General features: G+C 42.3%; 1 protein-coding gene across 2 annotated transcripts in view; it reads left to right on the top strand.

Annotated features, from left to right (window-relative positions):
* Nucleotides 1-545: 545 nt before the first annotated feature.
* LOC147012305 (SPARC-related modular calcium-binding protein 1-like) overlaps nucleotides 546-25499 on the top strand; it is a 214155-nt gene continuing 189201 nt past the window's right edge. For both annotated transcript variants that reach the window (XM_085856294.1, XM_085856293.1), the window contains exons 1-3: nucleotides 546-809; nucleotides 3361-3535; nucleotides 21192-21298. In XM_085856294.1, coding sequence (XP_085712420.1) covers nucleotides 720-809; nucleotides 3361-3535; nucleotides 21192-21298 — 372 coding nt within the window. In that variant the 5' untranslated portion in view covers nucleotides 546-719. The remainder of the gene's footprint in view (nucleotides 810-3360; nucleotides 3536-21191; nucleotides 21299-25499) is intronic.

Below are 25499 nucleotides of genomic sequence, written 5' to 3'. Positions count from 1 at the left end.
ACATATTGACAGAACAAGACAGACAAAATGTGTTCCTACACTCGTCTCTCTAAAATATGTCTCCAGTTGTTGAAGAGCCACATCCACCTGTAGTTCGTGGGGTCTTGAATATTACAGAACGTATCATCTTTTTCTCGGCGCTAGAGGACGCTATAAGCCACAAATGCTCCAACTCTTGCATTGAAAATAGAACTCTACAGAAATTATTTGCCGGTTCAATTCCTTCCTTTTTACCTTGAGAAGCAGCATGTTCTGTGATTGACTCTGCTTACACGAGCTTAATGAAGAGCAATTTGCCTTGTGGCAAGCAAAGCTGTCATGCAGGTTATGATTTTGAATATCCGAGAGAGTTGAGTAAAGAGCCTTCTTCAAAAGACTCGTCACGTCGCAACTTGGCGTGATGCTTGAAGGTAAAGTTGATGTTAGCTCCAGGGTTCCACTGCGTCATCGAGTCGAACCTCTTGAGATTCGAGTTTCTCTGGTGGAAGGGTTTTTGGGGGAAAGGAGGAGGAAAGCAGAGAAGGGGTGGCCTTTGCATTTGAAGTTTGAACAGGCACATGGTGACGCCCAAAGCTGACAGTCACCGTGCGTGGGTAGGGGTTCTCGCGGAGGTCAGACAGTGGGAGCGACTATATAGTTGCGGTGTGCGTGAGTGAGCAGCTCGAAGGTGTGCTCGTGTGCAATAGAACTCTCTTATTTCTGTCTCCTGGACAGGAAAGATGCTGAGAGCTGTCCCCCTTATCACAATTTCTCATCTGGCGCTGCTGCTGTCTGTGCAGGTCGTGTGTGGCCAAAGGGCCGGCTTACGGGTGAGCAAATTAGAGTCTGTGCATGTGAGCCGATGAGAATGATGCAAAGGCTTTATTTATTTTCGATACCTGTGTGTTGATGAAATCGGAAATTCTTTCTCTTCCAATGGTTCCAAGACCCTTAATTTTTGCATAATTTGATAAAAAAATAATTTGATAAAAATTTTATATCTCTCAAATTTCTTTATCCTCATTGCACTCCAGGTTTTATTTGTATCACTTTGCCTTGTTAATTTAACTCTGCCTTGCAGTAAACGCTATGGCAACAAACTCATTGGGTCGCAAACTTGATAGCTTTGAGCCGTCTCATCTGACTTGGATGTCTTTCATGAGATGAGTTCTCTTTTTGGTATCAATCTGGTGTTTTGCTGGAAGGACGCTGCAATTTGGCCATCCTTTTGAGCAGGACGGGTGCATTAATCCGGCTGTGCCATCTGCAAGTGTTTGGCTGGTGGACGTACCTGGTACCCCTCAAAATGAGTAAGCCATTGTGTACGTACCCAGGGCAAATTCCATATTGATGCTGTGATGACCCAGGAAGGTAATGCTAAACAGCACAGTGTATTAAGTACCTACCATGCGCGCTTCGGCTTTAGTGTGTCCGCATTGCGGTGTTTGATGAAATAATTATCTTCTGTACAGTTTTTGAGTCCGAGCCCAGCAACTATCTGTTTTGTCAAGCTTGGGTTTGAATTTCGACTCTCTTATAAACCGTCACCCTGCTGTTTCGCAGGCAAAGCGATGCATGAGTGTGCGCTGCCCATTAAGCCGGAAGACCCGTCAGCCAGCACCGGTCATTGGAAGACATTAGAGATCCCACGGTGTCTTTCACGAAGAGTAGGCAATTTACCATCGACACCCTGAACGAATTCCAACTTCTTGCCACCTTCAGTCGAACCTGGCCATCGAGTTCATGGTGGATTTGTGCCCAAACTGTTCCCCAGCTGACCCCACAAAATGAGAATAGCTGGAATCATTGAAGAAATATACATTGTGGGATTTTCAAAGTTGATATGGACCTCTATTTTTTATTTTTTATTCCAAAAAATAGAAATCAAAAAAGCATCAGGAAATTTATAAAATCACATTTTTAGTCTCGCCCCGGAGGAGTTTGGGGACTATTGTAATGCCTCTGGCTCTTTGTTTATCCACCTCCACATATTTTCGTTTTCTTTTCTTTTTTTCTCTGCAACCGCTTGTCCGATCGATGTGAAACTTTAAAAATAGGAAGCACTCCCCATGGAGAATATTTCATTGATAATTCTGACGTCATAGATCACCTGAGGTAGTCCAATTGGATTAAAGGAAAAAAAAATTAGACGACACCTCCGAAACCGCTCAACGAAAACAATTGAAACTTGGCGTGTGACATCAACTCACCATGGGGTATATGTATGCATATATATATATATATATATATATATATATATATATATATATATATATATTGATGATAACAATGTCATCGATTAAGTGGTATTCCAGCCAGAATTGATTGAATTGAAATCCTTATCTGAAAAATCTGAAACTTTATATATTTGATCTACAACCCGATGTGAGTGGAGAATTAAATTTATGGCGTTATCGGTCACATGGTCCGGCGGCCATATTGAATTGAAAATAAAAACGTTCAAAAAGCTCCTTCTCCAGAACTGCTGAACAGATAGATGCAAAACTTCATACATATGGTCTAGTTATGGGAAATATAGTTTGAATTTTATTTTTTTTAATCTTTATCTTTATTGACAATTTAGCCTTGATGTGCACAAAAGTGGTCGTTAAGTATCCTATAATTGATGATAAAGCTACGGATAATGGCAATGTGCAAGACATAATAAGGTGCATGGATGATACGGGTATATGGGCCATAATGATGGCGTATTCAGTTAACAATAGTATTTTTGTTCAGAATGAGCGCATGAGGCGAGACTATGCACTCAACGAGTGCCGTTCTAGTTTTTAATGGAATTCTCCTGCTGTGAGTAAATAGTTGTCTCACCGATTTGACAGTGCCTCTAAAATATTCTACATAGAAAGCTTTGGGATGGAGATGCATTATAGCAATTTTGGGATACTTGCTGTGATGTTTCTATTATTCGTAACTTCGAGTGATACAAAGCGATGAGAATCACAGTGATGAGTCCAGACTGCATGAAGGATGATAAATAGAACTTCACAACGCATATCAGGGAGAACTCGAAGTGAGCGCAATTGCTATGTGAAGGTGAATGTTATTGTTGAGCAAAACGAGGCCATGAGAGGGAATACTTTGCCATCATCTGTGTATTGTTTGTCAACTAGTCGCTGTAGTCCTGTTCACCAATTGTCATCCCACTTTTCAGGAATAGCACACAAACTAAACTCATATTTACAAAGCTATTGGCGCAATCTTCACATGTGTGCTTGCATGCAAATGCGGTGTGTGCGTGCATTATCGGCAGAGTTTTTACGTTCATACATGCAACACATTTGTAATAAAAGGTAAAGTATCTCGTCCATTGTTCTCGTGCAAAGAGAGAGACTTGCGAGCTGTTCTTTAATCCCTCTGCAGCTCCTGATTGGCGAGAGTGGTGCAGAAGAAGCGAGATGCAGTACAGAATGCACAGAAGGAGCACGCCAGCCACTCTGTGCCTCTGACGGACGGACGTTCCAGTCCCCCTGCGACTTCCAGCGAGCAAAGTGCAAGGATCCGCTGCTTAAGGAGGAGCATGATGGACATTGTGAAGGTGCGTGCCTCAAAAGCATATCTGATAAGTGTGTATAACAAACTGCATCCCTTTCATCCTTTCCTTCTGACCTTCCAGCAAAAAATTGGCATGCATGAAGATGAGACATCTTTTTTTTTTTTTTTTTTTTTTTTTTTGTATACCTTGGTCGAGGCTCGTATGAGAGCTAACACACAACTCACAACAAGGAGGCATGAGACAAGAGGGGCGGGAGTTGAAGGGACAAAACAGTGGGGAACAGACACATTAGGTGAACTGTGGAAGGGAGAGGGATGGGGATGGGACGGGGAACATGGCGAAGAGAAGATGGACATTTCAGGGACTTTCAGGAAGGAAAGCAGGAGAAATGAAGGAAGTGGGCTTGGGTGGATTATCGGGGGTCGAAAAGATCGAGGATTTGGATGGGGGAAGATAAGAGGTGGTGGTGAACAGCTGTTTTGAAAGCCTGGAGGGAAGAATGGGAAAGAATAGAGTGAGGAAGTTTATTCCAAAGGCGGGAAAAAAGAGGAATGAAAGAGTGAAGATGAGCAGTGATTCGTGATTTTGGTAGTTTTACCAGAAGGGGGTTGTTGGCGGACCTTGAGCGCCCTGTGGAAATGTGGTGGGGACAAATCGCAGAGAGAGCAGGGGGGGCAAGGCTGGAGAGTCAAGAGAGTGGTCAGGAGCTCAAGAGGGCCGAGGAAGGACTTAGCACGACGGAGGATTCCCAGTCGGCGACTGGCTTTTGAGGTGAGGTTGGAACATCTATTTGTTCATCTATTTTTTTTTCTTTACTCACATCTATTTTTCTTTACTCACTGGGTAAAGAGGCAGAGTTAAATCGAAAGAAATCCTAATCAAAATGAGATGCTCGCAACGATCAAGGCTTTTCAGCAATAACACTTAGATTTGAAAAGAGACTCCTTCAAAGTTAGCATTTTTGAAATCTGCAAAATTATAAACCCATAAAAGAGCTGTTTTGTTCTTTATTGAAAGGACCAGTTGGTGTCTCGGTTGATATGATCGCTATCTTGGTTGCTCAGGAAGGATTCGCACAAATTCTGGTTAAAAGTGTTCAAGTCATTAACGCAAGAATTGATGCACCATATCCTACACAAGATTTCACTGAAATCAGTCAATTTCTCAATGATCAAAGTCATTCAATTATTTCTTGCCTTTGCTGGCAACTTTTACTTTTCAGATTTTTTTTTTTAATGTTAAAGGCTCCAGTCATGGATATTATGAGTTGTCATCGAGACGAGGCCTCAAATAAAAGAACTGCACAGATAGAAAAGCGAAGAAAGAGAGAATAGTCTGAGTTTTTGAGGAAGTAAACAAATTTGCTTTTTGAAAAGGTCATAACTGTTTGGAAAGACATGAGAAAGTAAAGAGTTCCAGAGACTGTCCACTGTTTATTTATCTGAAAGTTTGTATTATTCAGTTCGGTTGTTCTGGAGAAGATCTTTGAAATCGTAAACAAATTGATATATCCAAGGTGGCTACCAAGCTTTTCGACGATGCCCACAAGTTCAAGATTTTAAACCCAAATAATCCAATATGGCTGCCAAATGGTTCAAACAATCGAAAACTGATTGTGTATGCATATGTTTACATAAGTAGGTATTGCTACATAGATTTTGCTTTTTGGATTCAATCAACTTTTATTTTGCTACTTTTATGCCACTCGTGAGCCATTTGCTACCGAGGGAAATATTTTTGGGGGAAAATAACAACACATTCCTTATGATGTCCAATAAAGAAATTATATCTACAACTACAACTAGTACTACTACTACTGCTACTAGGACTACTACTTCAATGGCCTCAATGAATCTCACTTTATGTTGACTGTAGGAGATAAAGAGACCCTAGTCTTTCATGTGCTGGCTGAGCAAGGCCTGACGTTCGTTTGAAGCTGCTTGGGGGCAAAAATTTGTAAATTGTTCAGTGTTCCGGTGAAAACGTCTCATCTTTTCGAAGGATGCAAACGAATGCTAACAGATGGGACGTCCAGCATAACTTTCATCTGGAGAATGGGCCACTTTACAATGCATTGACTTGACTATGAAATGTCACCCAACGGTTTATAGCCAGGTTGGGAATCGAAACCAGTCTTGTATATCTAGCTCGAAGCAAAACACCTTCCTCTGCGCCATCCTTTTGGAATCTGAAACTACCAGCGGATATGTATCAGTCAAGCACCGATGATGGGGATAGAATGGCATTCAATAGGATGGGAAGTCCATCATTCCTGTGACAAACAGAACAATTAAATGTGTATGTAATAAGTAAATGGAGCCATAAGTTTGAATACATTTGCCATGTTCGAAGCTGTTTATAAATGTTGTACAATTTTTGGCCGACACGACTATTTTGGTTTTGTTTAATCGTTGATATCTCATACTTTCAAATGTGTTCTACATTTTCCAGATTCCCCCCCCCCCCTTTTCGAGTTAACTCCAGACACAGTACTGCAAGAAAACATGACATACTGTGTTGAAGAGTTTTGAAAATGTCATTCGGAATAACTGCGATGTCATTATTAATCTGGGGGAAAATTATAACAAGCACAAACTTTTAACTTTATGACAGTAAGAGAACCGAACAAGATTAAGTGTCATGTGAAACTTGAGTTCTTTTGTGCTTTCTATTTAACGAGAGCTGAGGGCTTTGAAGATTCTTGGCCAAAACAATGATTTTATAATGAACGCTACCCATGGAACATAAAATCAAGGAATCGTTTTCGCAAATTTATTATTTTTAATATTCTCGATGGCAATTTTAAGGAAAATACTTACCTTACCTGATGCTATAAAATAATCTCCAAAAATCTGCCAGTTATAAAAAAAATAAAATGAAAAAAATGTTGCTTTGCTCAAACTTGAAAATATTAACATTTTCAATCAAAATGTTGACAAACTTTGTTGTCCCCCCCCCCCCATTTCCGGTGGTATAGCAGTTAGAGAGTATGCTTTGTGTCTGGGAGATCTGCAGTTTGAACCCAAGCAGAGTAATTACCAAAGACTTCAAAATATTATATGTGCTGCTTCCTTGCTTGATGCTCATCATTTAAATTTTAAAGGATAGAGGTCAGACAAACAACCAGAGATTGGCATCCAGGGGGAGGGGTGATTTATTCCTAATTGCCCTGCTGAGTGTGGAGACAATAGCGACTTGACAAAGATGGCTGGTGCCCAAAGTGCCCTGCGAAGTGACATCACTTCCCTCAAGCTCAGTGGCTGTGATTTTCTTCAGTAAAGTCTTGTGTTTTCTTTTCTATTTGTTTGTATCTGTGTGAGAGATCCTCCATGAACTTTTCAGCTTTTTAAAAACATTTAAAAAATTTGGTGGCGTCACAGGTTGACATTCTCATTCCATCACAAGCGGGACGATGTGTGATTTGGAAAAATAGATAGAATAAAATGCTCAAAACTGAAGTGTTGGCTGAGCATAACAGGAAGTTTATGAAAGAGGGTCTGTATATTTTGGGTCCTGTACGTACTCCCGTGTACAATCTGTGGCAGAAAGTTCAACACCTGGATTAAAGATTAAAATAATTAGAGAGTTCATCGAACACCTTACCCCCATGCTGTCTTGAGAAACAAGGAAATGGGTGGGGTCTGCGAGCGACAAATTTGATTGGCCGTGATGATGTAAAATGCTGTAATATTTTGTCGAAATGGAAGTGCTTTGAAAGTTCCAGGGAGGTAATTTGTGTTTTGCAATATTCAATTATTTAATGAAGTTGAAATTAAAATATTTTGAAGGTTGTAGAAAAAAAAAAGTTTGGAACATATTACATTAGTTCTTCATTCCTATTGTTTGTGTCCTTTATGACATTCTTAAAAACAGTAAGTTTCCTGTTTGGAATGGTTTTCAATTTTGTTTGACAAGCAGACAGGCAAACGAAGTACATTTTCTCACTCCTCTGTGCACATGCGCAATCGGGTCTAATTCAGAGCCAAAGTACTGCTCAACTACTGGTTTGTGTTCCAATTAATGTTCCAATCCGTGTTCAAAATATAACATTCAATTGAAGTTGTTCCTCAATCATAAACTAACGTTTGTAGACAGACACAGACAGACAGTCAGGCAAAGCAATACCTTAACCTTGCTTTTTGCATGGCGTCCCTGGGGTAATAGGGTAATCCTGGATCATCAAATAAATATGGAAAAAGTCAGTTCTGCTTAATTAATTGATCTCTTACTTTTAATTTTCTTTAACTATCTGGCTACGGAAAGGTGAATTCTTACAAATTGCTTTTGTCAGGCTCACTTGGCTGCATCTGTCAGTTTGAGGGTAGAGTAGCACCCCCAACCCAAATCCTATCCAAGTTCCTCCTGGTGACTCCAATGCCGTCTTTGTTCTTTAATTTGATTGTCATTTGTACTTGTAGTTAAAACAATCTTTTTGGTGACGTATTGAATCTATGTATTTTTGGAGGACATCCATGTAAAGAGGATATTGTGGTCCATCAATGGACAAAATATGAGAAACTCAGCAACATTTGGAAATTGTCTTGTATATTGAAAAAGGCAGTGGAATTTTTATGAACCACAGGCAGGCACAGCATTGTCAAAGGAATTTTGATACAAAGATGCAAACTGTGGCTGTCGCAATAATTTTGACTTGACACAACAAAAATTCGCACCTTTCCTGGTGAGAAGGAAGAAGTGAATGAGTGACTTTTGACATGAGGAGTTAGAGGGGGTTAAAAGTCAAGTGGACTGGGGGGAAAAAACAAACAGGAAGTGACAGAAGGGCATTGGATAAATAACCTTACTTTAAAAGTGTGACAAAAGTAATGATTAAAATGAAAATTGAAAAATAAATTTTAAATCGATTGATGTAATGCAGAGATTAAAAAGAGAGAGAGAGAGAGAGAGAGAGAGAGAGAGAGAGAGAGAGAGAGAGAGAGAGAGAGAGAGAGAGAGAGAGAGAGAGAAAGAGAGGACATGGGAGAGAGAGAGCGAGAGAGAGAGAAGAGGGAGAGAAGAGAGAGATATATATATATATATATATATATATATATATGTATATATATATATATATATATATATATATATATCTATATATATATATATATATATGTATATATATATGCGCAAGACACAGGCAAGGAAAATGAATGAAAAGTGCTTTTTGATCCCGCATGGCAGGGGGGGGGGATGGGGGTGGATTAACGTACCAATCCTGGAGTTAACTCAAGGTTTGCTTGCTATGCTTGCAACTGTCCATGGTGCTGAAATGGAAAAAAAAAAATATATATATATATATAAATATATATATATATATATATATATATATATATATATATATATATATATATATATATATATATATATATATATATATATATATATATACTGGAGACAGCCATGTAAATGAAGTACTACCTGGGAATATTGATGTGTTAAGCCACCAGGTGAGAGAGAGAGCCCTGTGCTGTTGGTTTGTTCAAAGAAGCCATCGCCAACTTTTCCTGATTTCACTGATGTAGATCTTGCAGAGAGTGCACAGGAATCCGTCGCCAGGCCACGTGACCTCCGTGAGGAGCTGGGACATGAAACAAAGGGTTAGGCTGTGCAGAACATAAGGTACCAGGCCAGGATTTGAGATGCCACACATGACACTGGGTGCTGTGTTGGGCCAGGACGCAAGGTGCCACCACGAGCCGGGACATGCAGGACACGAGGAACCATGACGAGCCGGGCTATGCAAGATGCGAGCCACCACGACGAGCCGGGCCGTGCAAGATACGAGGAACCACCAGGATCCGGGCCATGCAAGATGCGAGGTGCCACGACGAGCCGGGCCGTGTAGGATGAGAGGTGCCGCACCGGGATGAGCTGGGCCATGCAGGAAGCGAGGCGCCACGACGAGCCAGGCTGTGCAGGAAGTGAGGCACCGCAATGAGCTGGGCCATGCAGGAAGCGAGGAACCGCGATGAGCCGGGCCATGCAGGAAGCGAGGAACCGCGATGAGCCGGGCCATGCAGGAAGTGAGGCACCGCGATGAGCCGGGCTATGCAGGAAGTGAGGTGCCACGATGAGCCGGGCCGTGCAAGTCGCAAGGCATCACTTCCGTCAAGTGACATCACTTCCCTCAAGCTCAGTGTCATATCTCTCTCTCTCTCTCTCTCTCTCTCTCTCTCTCTCTCTCTCTCTCTCTCTCTCTCTCTCTCTCTCTCTCTCTCTCTCTCTCTCCTCTCTCTCCTCTCTCTCTCCTCTCTCTGTCTCCTCTCTCTCCTCTCTCTCTCCTCTCTCCATGAGAAAAGCACGAAGTGCGGGATTCTATGCCCCAGACCCGGCTGTGATGTGTCACACCACATGCTATGCAATGTCCCACGCTGTGCTGGGATGTGAGAAGACAGGCCAATATGTGAGGAACTGCACTGGGCCATTCCGCACTGGACACGAGGCATTGAACCGGGAAGCGAGGCCCTGGTTTGGGCTACGCTTGACCTGAAGCGCTATTCCCAGCAGGATCCAAAGCAACCAGACCGGGTCGCATGCGACGCAAACATAGCAGGCCGCTGGTGATGCCAAATGCTGGACCAGGCCATGGGTGATGCTCGGCATTGAACCGGGAAGCGAGGCCCTGGTTTGGGCTACGCTTGACCTGAAGCGCTATTCCCAGCAGGATCCAAAGCAACCAGACCGGGTCGCATGCGACGCAAACATAGCAGGCCGCTGGTGATGCCAAATGCTGGACCAGGCCATGGGTGATGCTCGGCATCCCATCACACCAAGCTGGTTGTGAAGCAACACATTTTTTGGACTCTCAAAATCTGTGACTCTTGAAACCCGGAGTGTTAGTGTTTTTCGATCATTTAAAAGCAATTTCTTTTTTGAAATCTGTGCATCGTTTGTAATTTATTTGTTCTTCCCCATGCATTTTCAACGTCAAATTTTCTTCCCAATATCTTGCCTTCCACTTCATTTTCCACTTCATCCGTGTCTTACTCCTCAAATTGACACGACTTTATTACTCCATAATTTCTGGCTAAACGAGACCTTTAACATACGAGACATTTGACATCTCGCAAATGGTGCCCGGCTTAATCACATTGATGAAACACCTTGCCTCCAGCAATCCAAGTCATTTACAGTTGGATCACGAATCGAATGACATCACGTAACTATGACATCAATACACGTAATATCACACAAAGAATGTATACGCTGGTGCAAAGGAAAAATAATGAGTTGTGAGCTTGATGTCTCATGACTGGAGCTTTCAAACTTGGAACCACAATGACCTGACATGTTGAATGCTGCAAAACAAAAATTGCAATCTTCAGCAATGGTAATGAAGCTTCCGGGACCCTAGGACGTTTGGCATCACATCTCGTCACCAGCAGCGGAACGAGACAACTGTTATTACTGGGATGATTCACCAACAGCCTCACATGCATCGAGTCCACGGATGCCACCAGACAGCTTGGAATGCCATGCACTTCTTGCACTGCGTGCTCCAAGCACGGCGTTATTAACATCAAGACTGTGACTACTATAATCATAGGATGAGTTTGGTTTGGGTTTGATTTGTCCACGGTAATGTCGGGGTGCTTGCTTGGATCTGCTTGCCCTTGATTCATAAAAAGTATGAACGTGTGTCTGCATATGTTCACAATTTCCATGCACCATGAGAACTGTCCGGTTGGTGTCGAGGCGCAGGATTTTGAGATATTAGGAAGTTCGAACAAATGATTAGCAAGCTAAATATGTTATTTTAACGTTAATATTGCAGGTGGGGCAGCCAGCATATAGTTCTTTTGAAAGGAGTACTTGCTCCTTGATGTGGTATCGGTGATGGGTCAGCATTGCCGGTGGCGGTATTGATCGGATCCCATTCCGACGACGACCGAACCTGGGATAAGATGATTCGGAGGCAATCTTGCCATCGTTTTGGAAAGATCACATGCTCTTGTGGAAGCATATGGTGATGCATTAACAATGTTATGTATCCCTACCGGACGAAATATTTTGGCATTGAAGATGCAGCAAAGTGCTTGGTGGAAGCATGGATTGCACAATTGAGGGAACAACAACAATAATACATATCTACACGTTGGGGGAAATTGATGGCTTCAAATATTCCGTGGGGATGCTTGCACACTCACCTGATAGTCAGAACCGACAGTGCCCTTTGGACAAAATAGCATAATTTTCTCCTTCTATTATCTCCGCCACTAAATATGGACAGATGTGATGTTTTCACCCCTTTCTGTTTGTTTGTTTGTTTGTTTATGAGCACGATATTTCAAGTCGATCATATGTAAGACATGATTAGCATCAGTTCTTGCAGGGGCATGGCAGTACACCTGAGTAAGATACAGGCAAGCAAAATGTGTAGGTTCGAGCAGGAATTTATCCAGGGTACCGGCGATAGTTTGCCTATTCTTCGTGAAAGACACTGTTGATCTTTAACGTGCACTACCTATTGCTGGCAGATAGTACACCCAGTTTAAGTTTCATCCGAGGAACGGAACACACAATGATGATTCGTGCTGCCGATAAAACACCAGGATGACAGTTTATAGTTGGTTCCAGATTTAAACCATGGCTCGAGAGCCCAGGAGTGATTTTGCATACATCTAGGTTATCTGACTAGCCTATCATTCTGATTAAGCAGAGCATGCATCTGTGCGAGAGGAGATTGGGACCAGACTCTTTGCAGAGCGTTGGTGCTGCTTAAGCAGTCTCCTTGGCTAATGTGCACAATCCTGGATGGGTCGCCACTCCGACACAGTATACCAGCATGCTGGAACTCATTTTGCCGACCTCGGAAGGATGACAGGTCGAGTTAACCCCACCTGGTATTAATTCAATAGCTGAGCGGGATTTGAACTCAGGACCCTAGGATCCAAATCCCACCACTGTCACCATTAAGCCAACACCAGACATCATCTGTATACACCTTTCCAAAAGTGTCCTTTGGCTAATACGTTGTGTGCAATCCCGAATAGCAATCTCTCCATGTCCAAAGTTGTGCCGTGAGGAACTCTGCAACAAGTTACACAAATCAATATCCGGGGCTCATTGGAACACTGAATGACGCCTTCGTCAAAACTGTTTCACACAAACCTTCCATTGAGTGGGGAATGGAGGTAATCCAAGCAATCCTTGATGTACTGTTTTCCACCAACCATTGGCATCTCATCAGAAAAAAAACTTCAAAGTGTCCATTCCTATGGATCCCTGCAAAAAATGTTCTGTAGAAATTCTACAGAACTCACCAGTTCTACCATACACAAAAAAAAAATTTCACCGAAATCGACAGAACATTTTTGCAGGGATGGAACCATCAGAAAAGAAGGTCCCCATCACTCTTTGTCTGGAGCCAGTACACCAGACTAACACCTTGTGTGAGTATGAAGCAGCGTTTTGTAACTCTCGCGTGGTTCTTCAAGTACATCCTGAAAATTATTAGTGCCCTGAGTCAGAGGAACTATGAGAAAAGCGGAGAATTGGCATTCACATCATCATGCCGTGAGGGCAGAATAACTGTTTGAGATTCTGACAAATTAGCACATAACCCGTAGTGTGATTGCATCACCCCCTGGCAGTGACACACACACACACACACACACACACACACACACACACACACACACACACACACACACACACACACACACACACATACACACACACGGTCCACAACATTGATAGGTTACGAAAAAAGCTTTTGAGAGCATCCCACATTTATGGATGTTAAAGTGCATGCAAATATACAAGAACAATCCCCAAATAATCAAGCTGATTGAGAAAACAATGGTCTATGGAATACCACACAAAACCTGCAACACTCGGAAGGAAAGATTGAAATACCAGGAGTGAAGATACGATGTGGAATCTTCCAAGAAGACAGCCTTTCCCCTCTCCTATTTTGCCTGGATCTAGATCCACAAAGTAAGCTCATCAATGAGCAAGGACACGGATACACCCTTCCATCCAATAAAGGAATGTCCGAAGGGACAAGGAAGGTGATACATCTGCACGGCGATGATTTTAAACACTTTACATTGAATGACGAAATTGAAATTCGTGAAACGGTACTCCAACAACATCGAAATGGAATTTGGCTGAGATAAATGTGCCAAGTGTACATTCATGCAAGGTAAACCAACAATAATGGATCACATAAAAATCGACCGAGATACAACAATACAGGAGCTAGATAACGAAGCGTCTTACAAATATCTCGGGGTAGAAGAGGGCCACCAAATATGTCATAAAAATGTGCTAACCAAGTACCAAAGAATACCTGCATAGAATGAGGCTGACCCTGAAATCATACCTCTCCCCAAGGAACAAAATCAAATCCACAAACCAAATCGCAGTACCAGTGTTCCAATAAGGCTGCGAATAATAAACTGGACACAAGCAGAAATAATTTCACGAGATTTCAAAACAAGCAAACTCGTCACATCCACAAAATGTTTGATAAAAATCAGTGCATCCTAATAATGTCCCTGCTGAGATGAGAAGGAGATGACAGCCTGATGGAACTCAGTCAAATGCACAGAGCGACGACTATAGGATTAGCAGAGTACAGTCGTGGCCAAAAACATTGGCACCTTTGCATTTTTTTCAAATAATGTACCATTTCTTCCAGAAAATTGTTGAAATTAAAAAATCTTTTGGTATCCACAAATGTATTTCTTTGGTTTGCAGTGGAGCAAAACAAAAAATGCTGAAAAAAATTACTAAATCTTAGCTTATTCCACACACATGTCCTAAAATGTCCTGGACAATATTATTGACACCTTTAGAACAGGGGTCTCCAACCTTTTTGGGTGGAGGGCCACAAAAGCAAAGTGGTGAGGGGCGGAGGGCCGTACCCCAAAAAAAGGACGCTAAATTCCGAAAAAAAAAAATATATATAATTAATATGCGGAAATTTAAACAAAAATTAGTGCTGAATATATTTTTCTTGCCAACGAATATGATAAATGAATAATCGTGTTAAAAACACGTGTGTTTAATATGAATCAAGATCATAATAAAAATTAGAGAACGCTTTGATCATTGACCCTGACAAATTGGCAGTATCGCGGGCCGCATTGTAATGTAAACTTAATATGGCACCCCGGGCCGCATAAATCCGTCTAAGGGGCCGCATGTGGCCTGCGGGCCGCAGGTTGGAGACCCCTGTTTAAGAAGTTGTTCAAAATAATGATATTTCAAGGAGGTGATTCTCCTTTACTTTGGAATTGAACTCACCTGTGGTCAGTTGCAGGTGCCTGCAATATAAAAATCACTCATTCAAGCAGTTTGAATGGAGAAGAGGAGTCATTCTGCTGTTTTGTGTCACTGTGTGTACCACAATGAACATGGAGAAAAGAAAGAAAACCAGAGAATTGTCTGAGGAGGTCAGACACAAGATTGCAGCCAAGCATGGACAATCTGAAGGCTACAAGTCCACATCCAGAGACTTTGATGTTCCTGTGTCCACCATACGCAATGTAATCGAGAAGTTTAAGGCTCATGGCAATGCAGCCAACCTCCCTGGACGTGGCCGCAAGAGAAAACTTGATCGAACATTACAACGAAGGATTGTTCGAATGATGGAGAAAGCACCTCGATCAACTGCCAAACAGATTCAAGCTGACCTTCAGACACGAGGCGCGACAGTTTCAACTCACACCATCCATTGCCAACTCAATGAAAGGGGGTTCTATGGAAGGAAACCCAGGTTGACCCCACTGCTGAAAGAGAGACAAAGGAAAGCCTGACTGGGTTTTGCCCAAATACACCTGAAGAAGCCAAAATCCTTCTTGGATAATGTCTTGTGGACAGATGAGACCAAATTAGAGCTTTTTGGAAAAGCACATCATCTCTATGTTTACAGAAAACAAAACGAAGCCATCAAAGAAAAGAACACCTTCCCTACAGTCAAACATGGAGGAGGTTCAGTGATGTTTTGGGGTTGCTGTGCTGCATCTGGCACTGGGTGCTTTGAATGTGTGCATGGCATCATGAAATCAGATTACCAAGGCATTTTGGAGTGCAATGTTCAACCCAGTGTCAAACCTGGGTCTCCGTCGAAGGTCATGGGTCTTGCAGCAGGACAATGTCCCCAAACACACTTCAAAAAGCACCCAGGAATGGTACAAGACAAAACACTGAACTGTTCTGAAGTGGCCAGCAATGAGTCCAGATCTAAATCCCATTGAACACCTGTGGGGAGATCTGAAAACAGCAGTTGGGAGAGGGCACCCTTCAAATCTGAGAGAACTGGAGCAGTTTACACAAGAAGAGTGGGCTAAACCGCCAGTGAGGAGGTGGAGGAAGCTCGTTCATGGCTATAGAAAGCGTTCGACTGCAGTTGTTTTATCCAAAGGCCGTGCTACTAATATTAAGTCGTGGGTGTCAACAATTTTGTCAATGCCATTTCATTTTATTTTCTGATTTAAAAGGACAGATTAGGTTCTGAATCAAAAACAAAGGCTCTGTAATATTTACAGTGAAATATAAAATTGTGGAGACCAAATACGTTGGTCATTTTCAACTTATTTTTAGAGGAAATTGTGAGTTATTTGAAAAAGTGCAAGGTTGCTAATATTTTTCGCCACGACTGCACGTGAAAAGTTCAACAGACGACCAAATACAATTTGTATACAAGCATTAACACAACAAACCAGAAAAGGCATCTCAGTCCTCTTGCAAAAAACATACAAAAATAGGTGCAAATAGAAGATACACACCAAAACAAAACAGCAACAAATACAGCCATCCAGCACCAATACTCTGTGCAGATCGTTGGTGCTGCCAAAGCAGTCTCCTCGGCTATAATTGGGCACAATCCTGGACAGGTCGCCACTCCGACACAGGATACCAGCAAGCTGGTACTCATTTTGCCGACCTCAGAAGGATGACAGGCAGAGTCAACCCCACCTGGTATTAATTCAACAGACAAGTGGGATTTCAACTCAGGATCCTACGATCCCAAGCCCACCTCCCTAACCATTAAGCCAACACCAGGCACAATTACAACTCCAAGCCCCGATTGCAAAAAAGACGAAAGAAAAATACAAGATGAAATACCAACAGATATATTGTGACAACTGTGAGAAAGACAAAAGAGCAGAGAAATATATAAAAGTTGGACACACATCGACAAAGAAGGATCACTGGAATGGCTAAAAAGAGGTCAGCTCAATTGGGATGGAGAATGAATCCTTATAAATTCCCAAAATCAAGGATACGACACGAATGGCTATATAACGAGCTATAAAATGGCAGGAATGGGCCAATTGGACAAGTTTCGGTTCTGCTCAGAAGAAACAAAAAGAATGAGTCACCTATTATTGGGATGTAAAAAACTAATGTCAGAACAGCTGTACACACAAAGACACAACGGGGTATGTAGAGTAATTCACAGGCATATCTGTAGAAATTTCAATATCCCAGTTCCACAAAACTCATGGAAACCAAAAGCAATCATTGAAAACAAGGAAGTAACCCTCACGTACGACGTGATGATCCCATCCAGTGTGAACATAGAAAACAAAGCACTGTGACTGGACATAGTACTCAGATACAAAAAGTAAAAGAAGGCATTGTTAATTAAGGTTTCAGTACCCAGCGATTTTTGTCTAAATAACGTGTAAATCAAGAAAACGACAAAATATGAATACCTCAAGAATGAACTGAAAAGATCCTGGAATCTGAAGAGTGCCAAACTTTACCAGTGATAATTGGAGCAATGGGAACGATAAAGAAGAACCTCACAAAGATCCTACAAACCATCCCTGGGAATATTACCACAAACAAACTACAGTTGGAGGCTGTCCGGGGCTTAGTGACGATCCTGAAAAGAGCCCTCGGCACAAAACTCTGAGAACAAGAAAACTTCCCAACTTCGGCCGTGAATCACGATCCTTCACCGAAACGAAGGTGGATGCTTTGAGATCTGGGAGGACTCCATTCCAAAAACTTTTTAACTGTCGCTTTGTTTGTTTTACACTTCTAGGGAGAACATGGCGATTGTGAATTTGACAGGTTTGAATATGTTTTTGACTTCACATCGCAGTAAGCACCAAAATGGTGGCCATAGTATAGAAATTGTGGGTGGAGCCGGGAGAACTGTTCAACCAAATGGGTGGACCCGTGGACCCTGGACACACTTTTAGATGGCTTATTTTATAGTATAGATATGGTGAAGCATAGCGCTGTGTGGTTACCATCACGCCTGTTATACAAGGTTCACAAATAAACCAAACATAGATTGTGCTTGGAAATGCAAAGTTGTTTTTTGACTCCCCCCTTGCTGTTGTACCAGAAGACTAGAGGCAATATTTTTTCGTGGTTGTCCATCCGTGCATGTCCATTTCCGGATTTTTTTGTGACTGCAATTACTTGAGAACTACGAAAGGGATTTCAACCAAACATAGCACAAGTATAGACTGCAATACAAAGATGGATTGGTTAGATTTGGGGTTTGAAATATCAAAGGTCGATGATTATGTAACCTTTAATGAAACATCTTTGTTGCTGTATGCCTGGTGTTGGCTTAATGGTTAGGGTGGTGGACTTTCCATCCAAGGGTCCTGAGTTCAAATCCCGCTCAGTTGTTGAATTGATACCAGGTCGGGTTAACTCGACCTGTCATCCTTCCGAGATCGGCAAAATGAGTTCCAGCATGCTGGTATCCTGTGTCGGAGTGGCGACCCGTCCAGGATTGTGCCCAATAGCCAAGGAGACTACTCAAGCAGCACCAACGCTCTGCACAGAGTATGGTCCCAATCTCCTCTCTCCTCCTTTGTTGCTGTGATAACTTGCGAACTACTCAAGGGATTTCAACCAAACTTTGGCACAAGTGTAGTCTGTAATCGAAAGATGAAGTGATTCAGTTTTTGGGTTCAACGGGTCAAAGGTCATGTCCCATTCGAGTATCCTTTTGCAACCATAACTCTAGTTATAAACATCTGATGTTGTGTCTCTTCTACCTTTTTTCCACTCTCATGTGACTTTTAATGGCGATCAAACATAATAGTCGCTTGACGTCTAACATGGCCGCAGGCATATCGATCAACGCATTTGTTTGAAATTATGTTTTCCAGTTTACCACCAAAAACCTTTTCCGGTCACAACTCGAGTACAACCACCAGTTTGCAACTCATTCCTTCCAGCAGTTTCGGAGTGCATAGAAGTCAAACAAATATATAAACGAACACACTTCTCGAATTATCGTCGGACGTGCAAAATCTGGAACACTCTCCATGTAGTAACGCAGTTTGGAGACATCATCGTTGATGAATACGTGATGCATCGCCAAGAAAAAGCGAGTGAACAATCTGTTGGGACGGTTTAGCTCTAAATAATCCAAATTCCCAAGATAATAGTAAATGGTCTGTGCAACCATTCATGCAGTTGCGGTCCGTAAATGGATGCAGTATAACGTAGAGGGTTTGAGCTGCATATGCTCGAATGGCCACAAGCTTTTTATTTAAAATTTTTAAAGTGATGTACTCCCTCGAGCGCACCCTCTTGATTTATGTTTCTCAGGAGCACTCCGACCTCTGCAGTGACACATGGATTGGCCTGCAAAATACTGTGACTAATGCGAATGGAGATTCCATTTGAGTGAGAGAGTCAAACCAAAGTGAGACTGCGTGCACAGCGGAACCTTTCGGCTAACAAACCGTGCCCTTGTGTCATGCACAAGAGCAAAACCGCAAGGCCCTGCCAGAAGCTTATGGGTTTGCCCTCAATGCAGAACGGACGAGTCATCAATGCACGGAATGAAGTCCAAAACTGCTCTGATTCTCATGTGTGTGAAGAAATTCCACGATGTATGGTAGAGTAAACCATGTGTGGGATTGGGCAGGAGGGGGGGTGGGTGGCATCCCTGCACTGCTTCCGTTGAGGGGTGAAACAGATGCTTTTTATGGTGTCGGCTTTTAATGTGAGGCCAGCACCGATGAATAGTGCCATGACCAGAGGCCGCAACTCAGGTGGTGGCCATGTAAGATTTACAAACATATCACCCGCCGACGTGGCTTCCCGGAAAACTTTTGGACATCCTTTTTGGAGGGCGGAAAAGCAACGGTTTTGGATATCTGCAGTCAAAGCGAGGAGACGCATAAACAATGATTTGACTCCTCATCTGAATCCTCGTTCCTTATTGGGAAAAGCAACATTAGTTCACAAATTCTCCAATGTTTGTTGTAATGGAGCACTTGTAGCTTCTTTTATGTTGGAATTGAGGTGATTCAGTCAATTTATGTTGTGAGTTGATGACACATCGACACTGATACAACAAGCTATGCTCAAAATATATGAATACAACTTATGGCTAGTGAAATGCAGTTGGAAACCACAAAGCTGTACTTGCTGGGCTATGTGCTAATATGGTGATTGCGTTGTACTATACAGGCAACTAATAGTAGGAGACGGGTCCCCATTTTAACATCCGTCCAAGGGATGGCAAACTTTGTGATGGACAATACCCTACCGCCTAAACACCTATCCGACAGTCGGGAATGGTACATAGACTGGAGAGATCCGAGTGCGCTACCTCTGCACAATCCTGCCAGGAGATATCACGCTCAGTGAGGTCTGCCAACCGCCGAAGGAAAGAAGGTGAAGCGAGAGCTTCATCAAAGCAAGAGAGTACTCTTGCAGAGAGTGCAGGACGAGAGGGGATACCTGGCGCTGCCTGGGGCGGGATGGTGGGGGGAGCGACCCGGGGTAGCGGGGGATGGAATACACGGTGCTGCTCGGTTGGTTGAGCCCTTCCAGTTGTGGTTTCGGGACATGTTGGACATTGAAAAGTGATGGAGTTATTGGCCTCATTGTGGTTACCTTTTGCCTGCAGTCCACCAGCAGCACTTCCTCACCCCACATCCCAATATACACTTTATAGCTACATATAGCTTGTGGTGACGGCAAAAAAGCGGATGTCAAGGCCAACGTGTTGAAGCTTAAAATGTTGCCCAGATTTTGAAGTACTGACACCAAAAAGTTGGGCTATCTCAGTGCTACAGCAACACACAGACACTTGAAAATATTTACAAAATATGACGTTGACTCAGGTACAGTTGAAGTGACCAGTGATTATCAGAGAACCTTTTTCATCCTGTGATTCAGATGCACATCTTGATGAAAGCGCACTAGTTACAGCGTTTTCCTTGGGCACTTGAAGGTTCCCGGTGGGAGGGTAATGCTCCTTCCATGAGAAAAATTTATCGGATTGCTGTCACGTTGAATAGAAATGAGGGGTGTTGGTTGTGGGGACATCGAGCTGGTGTCGTGGTCGTTTTGTAGCACCCTGAAGTTTCTCGCCATATTCTTGACACGGTCCAGTGCACTAGCCACCTTGGAGCGGGGATAACCACAGTTCCTGACTAATTTCCTTCACCTGGACAAAGACCTTTTCCATTACATACACATGATATTATTCCATAACGTTGCAGCATGCATGACACAAACTTCTCTACATACTTTTGCCATTGTTTTTGGTTCTAATTGCATGAACACACTTTCTTTTTGACACTTGATGCTCATGTCGTCTGCACGTCTCGTGCAGTCAATCGTGCAGATTTGTGTCCGCGAAGCAACATCACACCGTAGAGTGATTCGTACACTTGAAGTGGCGCATGAAGGATTGGTTTGGCTTTAATATCTCTCAAAAGCGTGAACCGAGCGTGCTGTGCTGTTGCAGAGATGTCACGGTGCCAAGCAGAAAGGAAACATGCTGCGGAGCAGGCGAGGCGCAAGGTTCTTGGTGTCTTCATTCCACAGTGCAGTGCTGATGGCAGTTACGCTCCAGTAAGAGACCTTCTGATGTCATTATTTAAAAAAAAATTTTTGAATAGAGAGGTCTGCAGGGAGTACTCTAAAGGCAGACGGAAGGTGGTCAAAAACTTTTTTTTCATGGTTTATTACTTATAAGTGTCCTCCTGGATGGTGTAGAGGTAGAGCACTTGCTTACATTTGTTAGCGTTTAGTCTTACTCACGTTGTTGTTCTTCATCTTCTTCTTGTGGACTTCATCTTGATCGAAACTTCCTGAAACTTGGTATATATATGTAAAACTACCCTGCGCAGACAGTAACCATCTCCGATTTTGAAAATTCCTCCTAGGAAAAAAAAGTTATGACGTCAAAATATCTCCGCTAATGGAAATCGCCGAAAAAATTATCTCCGAAGCTAGGCAAGCTTTTTGAATTCTGTTTGCGGGAATCGAACAGGGCATTGGCAGAGATGAATTGCCGCACATATGATGCATCACTATGACGTCATATCAATTTTTATGACGTCATTCCTATTTTTTGACATTTTTTGTTTCACAACCCAGAGTTATCATCGGATCTTCGAGAAACTTGCCACATATTTGCAGAAACCCCACGCACAGCCAGTAACCATCTCCGATTTTGGAAATTCTTCCTAGAAAAAAAAGTTGACGTCATAATATCGCTGCTAATGGAAATCGCCTTTACCATTATCTCCGAATCTAGGCAAGCTGTTTGAATTTTTGTTTGCGGGAATCAAGCCGGGCATTAGCACAGATAATTTATCGCAAACCTGATACATCACAATGACGTCATATTCGTTTTTATGACGTCATCATTAAGAGGACGAGGATCTTAGCTCATTTGAGCTTGCTTTTTGTTCTTTCGTTTCAAACAATATCGAGCATAAAACGCTGGAGACCATGATGTGTTTGTTCTTAAATGGCCCTCGTCTGCATCATTGGTACAAGTCGAATTTTTCACCCGACAATGTTACATCATCTGCTCAGCCAAGTGTTTCAACCATTCAATGATGAAACAAATTTTGGCCTTTTTGTAACAAATGTGTTTTTTTTAATTTGATTTTTTTTGTTCTTTTTGTGGCTGACCTTCCAGTCATCTCAATGAACAATGCGTACAATAAGCGACACGTTTCTGCATTGTCACATTGCTGTCGTTGGACACACGGCACACGTATGCACCACACTGCCAATACCAGTCTCTTACTCTGACTGGCTGTCACAGATTGTAGATTGAAATTTTAAAAATCCAAAAAGGAATTCTCTCTATACAGAGCGAGTCTTCTGCACCTGGAACCCGCTCCACTAACTTTCCAAGTCAGCGGTTTTATTCCCAATTGGTTACCACTACCAACTCACCACCTGATGAACCATTCTGTGAAGCAGAACACTCTCATGCAATTGATCACAGGGATACTGAGCGGTGATGAAGTTGTGCAAATGTATTCTGAAGCATTTTTTTATTCCCATTTTTTGAGATTAGTGAGTGCGTGCCAATCGCGGTGCGTCTGCCCCAGAGGGAAGACTGATAATATCACACTCCAGGTATTTTGTTTTTCCCTTTTGATTGATTTGTGCATGCAGTCACAATGCATGAGAGCATCAAGGAATTTTAATCCTGTGATAGCCGACGGATTGAAAATAGAATTTGAGTTCTGCTTTCACAAGCATGTGCAAGCAATGGGTTCCAAATTGCAATGGGTTCCGAAAAGTGCCTGGAGAGCAGAACCGAGTCTCGGACACACACACACACACACACACACACACACACACACACACACACACACACACACACACACACACACACACACACACACACACACACACACACACACACACACACACACACACACACACACAGTGCATGTACAAAAGGCCTAATTTTGCATTCCTACATCATTTTGAAGGTCACGTATTAATCTCATTTTGTTGCTTTGTTAATGTTGAACTCTTGTGATTATCTCATTCATATAACTTTTTGAAACGCTCCATGTATAATCATATTTTCCACACCAATGCTTTGACAATTGAAATTCATGGGAGCTGCAAAAAAAAAAACAACGTCATGACGTCAGAGCTGGGAGGGTAAGCCTCCCCCAGCTTACCTTTCACGATCACCCATGACTTACACTTGGCCCATGATCCAATGATGTCATATTTTGTTTGAACCGCCGTGCGACCTTAACCTTCAACATTTAAGGATAGAGTGTAAATTAAGAAAATGTGTCCCCATCTACAATCTATTCATAAAACTCCACATCTTGAAAATCGGAGGGAAATTATTCAACTCGTGATCAAAAAGTTGTTTTTTGTTAATTAGGTCACAACCCCAAAAAGTATGTGAAGGACGCTAATTAAATATCAGGTGCATAACTTCAGTGCAGGTACATGATTATGTTGCAAGAACATCTTGGAAGGCCAAGCGGTCTTTGAGATTCCACATTGGCAAAATTGAGCGATGACAAAAAAAACAAATTATTTTTTGTCAGACTGCCATTTCAACCTTGACCTTGAACCTGGATGGGTATGATGTAAATACAGCATAGATGTGCCTTGCTCTCGGCTTGCTCTCGACCCTCCAGAGAGGGCAATTTCATTCGAATCAGGCAAACCTTAGTCGAGTTATGGTGAAAAAAAATGTTAAAATGTCGAATTAGGTCATGACCTTAAAATGAGGTCAAGGTCAAAAAATTGTCAACAACAGATACTTATTCACATTATTGATGTAAAATTTCATTCTAAAAGTCCCAGCCGGCTCTGAGACCCAGTTTGGAAATTGGGAGTGCAGGAAGAAAAAAAAAATATTCAAAATGGTGGTTTCGTACTCCTTGGGGTCCCATTAAAAATTCGGTAGCACTAATTGTTGAAACAAACTCTTGCAATAGGTATAAGCCTCCGACTATCTTCTAGAGGGGAGGTTTAATTATAGACCAGGCAGAGATTATAGAACAACGTGTATAGCAGACCAGGCAGAGGGAGCCGACAACCCGCCTCCCCCCTCCCACTCCCTTACTTTAGGTCATCAGTGAACTCACTGACTTTTCATTGCCAATCGACAGTAACGTACTTGTTTTCCTGAAATTAGCTGTACTAAACTGAAAATCGATTTTTTTCATTCTGTCGCCTTCAGCCATATTTGATCCCAAAACCTCGAGCATGCCAATTCAGTGTCCTGACCACAAGACAAGTGTGCTTGAGAAAAGGACAAAGAAATATACTCGACACACAGAGATTTGGAAGAGTAAATGTGGATTATATATTCATCAGAGCGATCTGTTGTAAACCTGGTGGAGTCAAACATTGGGTGTAAAACCGGCTTTTTAAGCCCAATCAGCCGACCTTGGCTCAATTTTTTTTAAAATCTCCACCACTGAAGCTGAAGGAGGTTATGTTTTTACCCCGTTCTGTCTGTTTGTTAATTGCCGGAATCCTTCGGATTTCGGCATTTATGTTGGTCAGTTGTGTGTGTCATTCTGTGTGTCTGTCTGTTTGTTTGTGTGTTTGTTTACCCTGTAGCAGCCACACCGTTTCGTTTCAGCGATCATGACCAAACTGGGTACAGACGTCGGCCATGGTCCAACTTAGACACTTGTCGTTTTTGGTGAATCTCGGTCAAAGGTCAAGGTCAAGGTCACCGAAAAACCGACATTCTTATTTTCACAATAACGTCCGCTAAAATGGTCATATCGACTACAAACCAAATCCAAAATGTGCATCTTCCAATTCTGCATCCAACCATATGTCTCATTGGGGTGTCACACCAACACCCTTCTTAGCGGTCAGGGGTCGAATGTCAGGGAGGGGGTCGGGTCAAAAATTTCAAATTGCGATAAAAACACCATTTCAAGTCCGATTGACTTCCAAGTTATGATCATGACCAAACCAAGTGCTATAACTCATTAAACAGTAGCACTATCGACTTATAAGAACCAAATTGATTTCCAGGTTTTTGTTTTTTCAGAGATCACGGCGATATGACAAAGTTATTCCGGAAATTCCCTGCTCAACGAGCAATTTCATTTATTACTTACGAAATCTAAAGATTTTGGAAGTATATTGATGACTTCCGTTTCTGTTTGTTTGTTTGTTTTTGCGTGCGTGTTTGTTTGTTTGAAGGCACGATAACTCGAGAACGGAAGAAGCTACCAATGTCAAATTACACCACGTGATTCAGGAGGGTGATGGCAAGTGCTGATTCGATTTTGGTCAAAATCGGTCA

The sequence above is a fragment of the Eptatretus burgeri genome, chromosome 15 (assembly GCF_056783735.1).
Source record: "Eptatretus burgeri isolate ZD-2024b chromosome 15, Ebu_testis_v1, whole genome shotgun sequence".
NCBI classification, from domain to species: Eukaryota; Metazoa; Chordata; class Myxini; order Myxiniformes; family Myxinidae; genus Eptatretus; species Eptatretus burgeri.
This window is presented reverse-complemented; position numbering and strand designations above follow the sequence as displayed.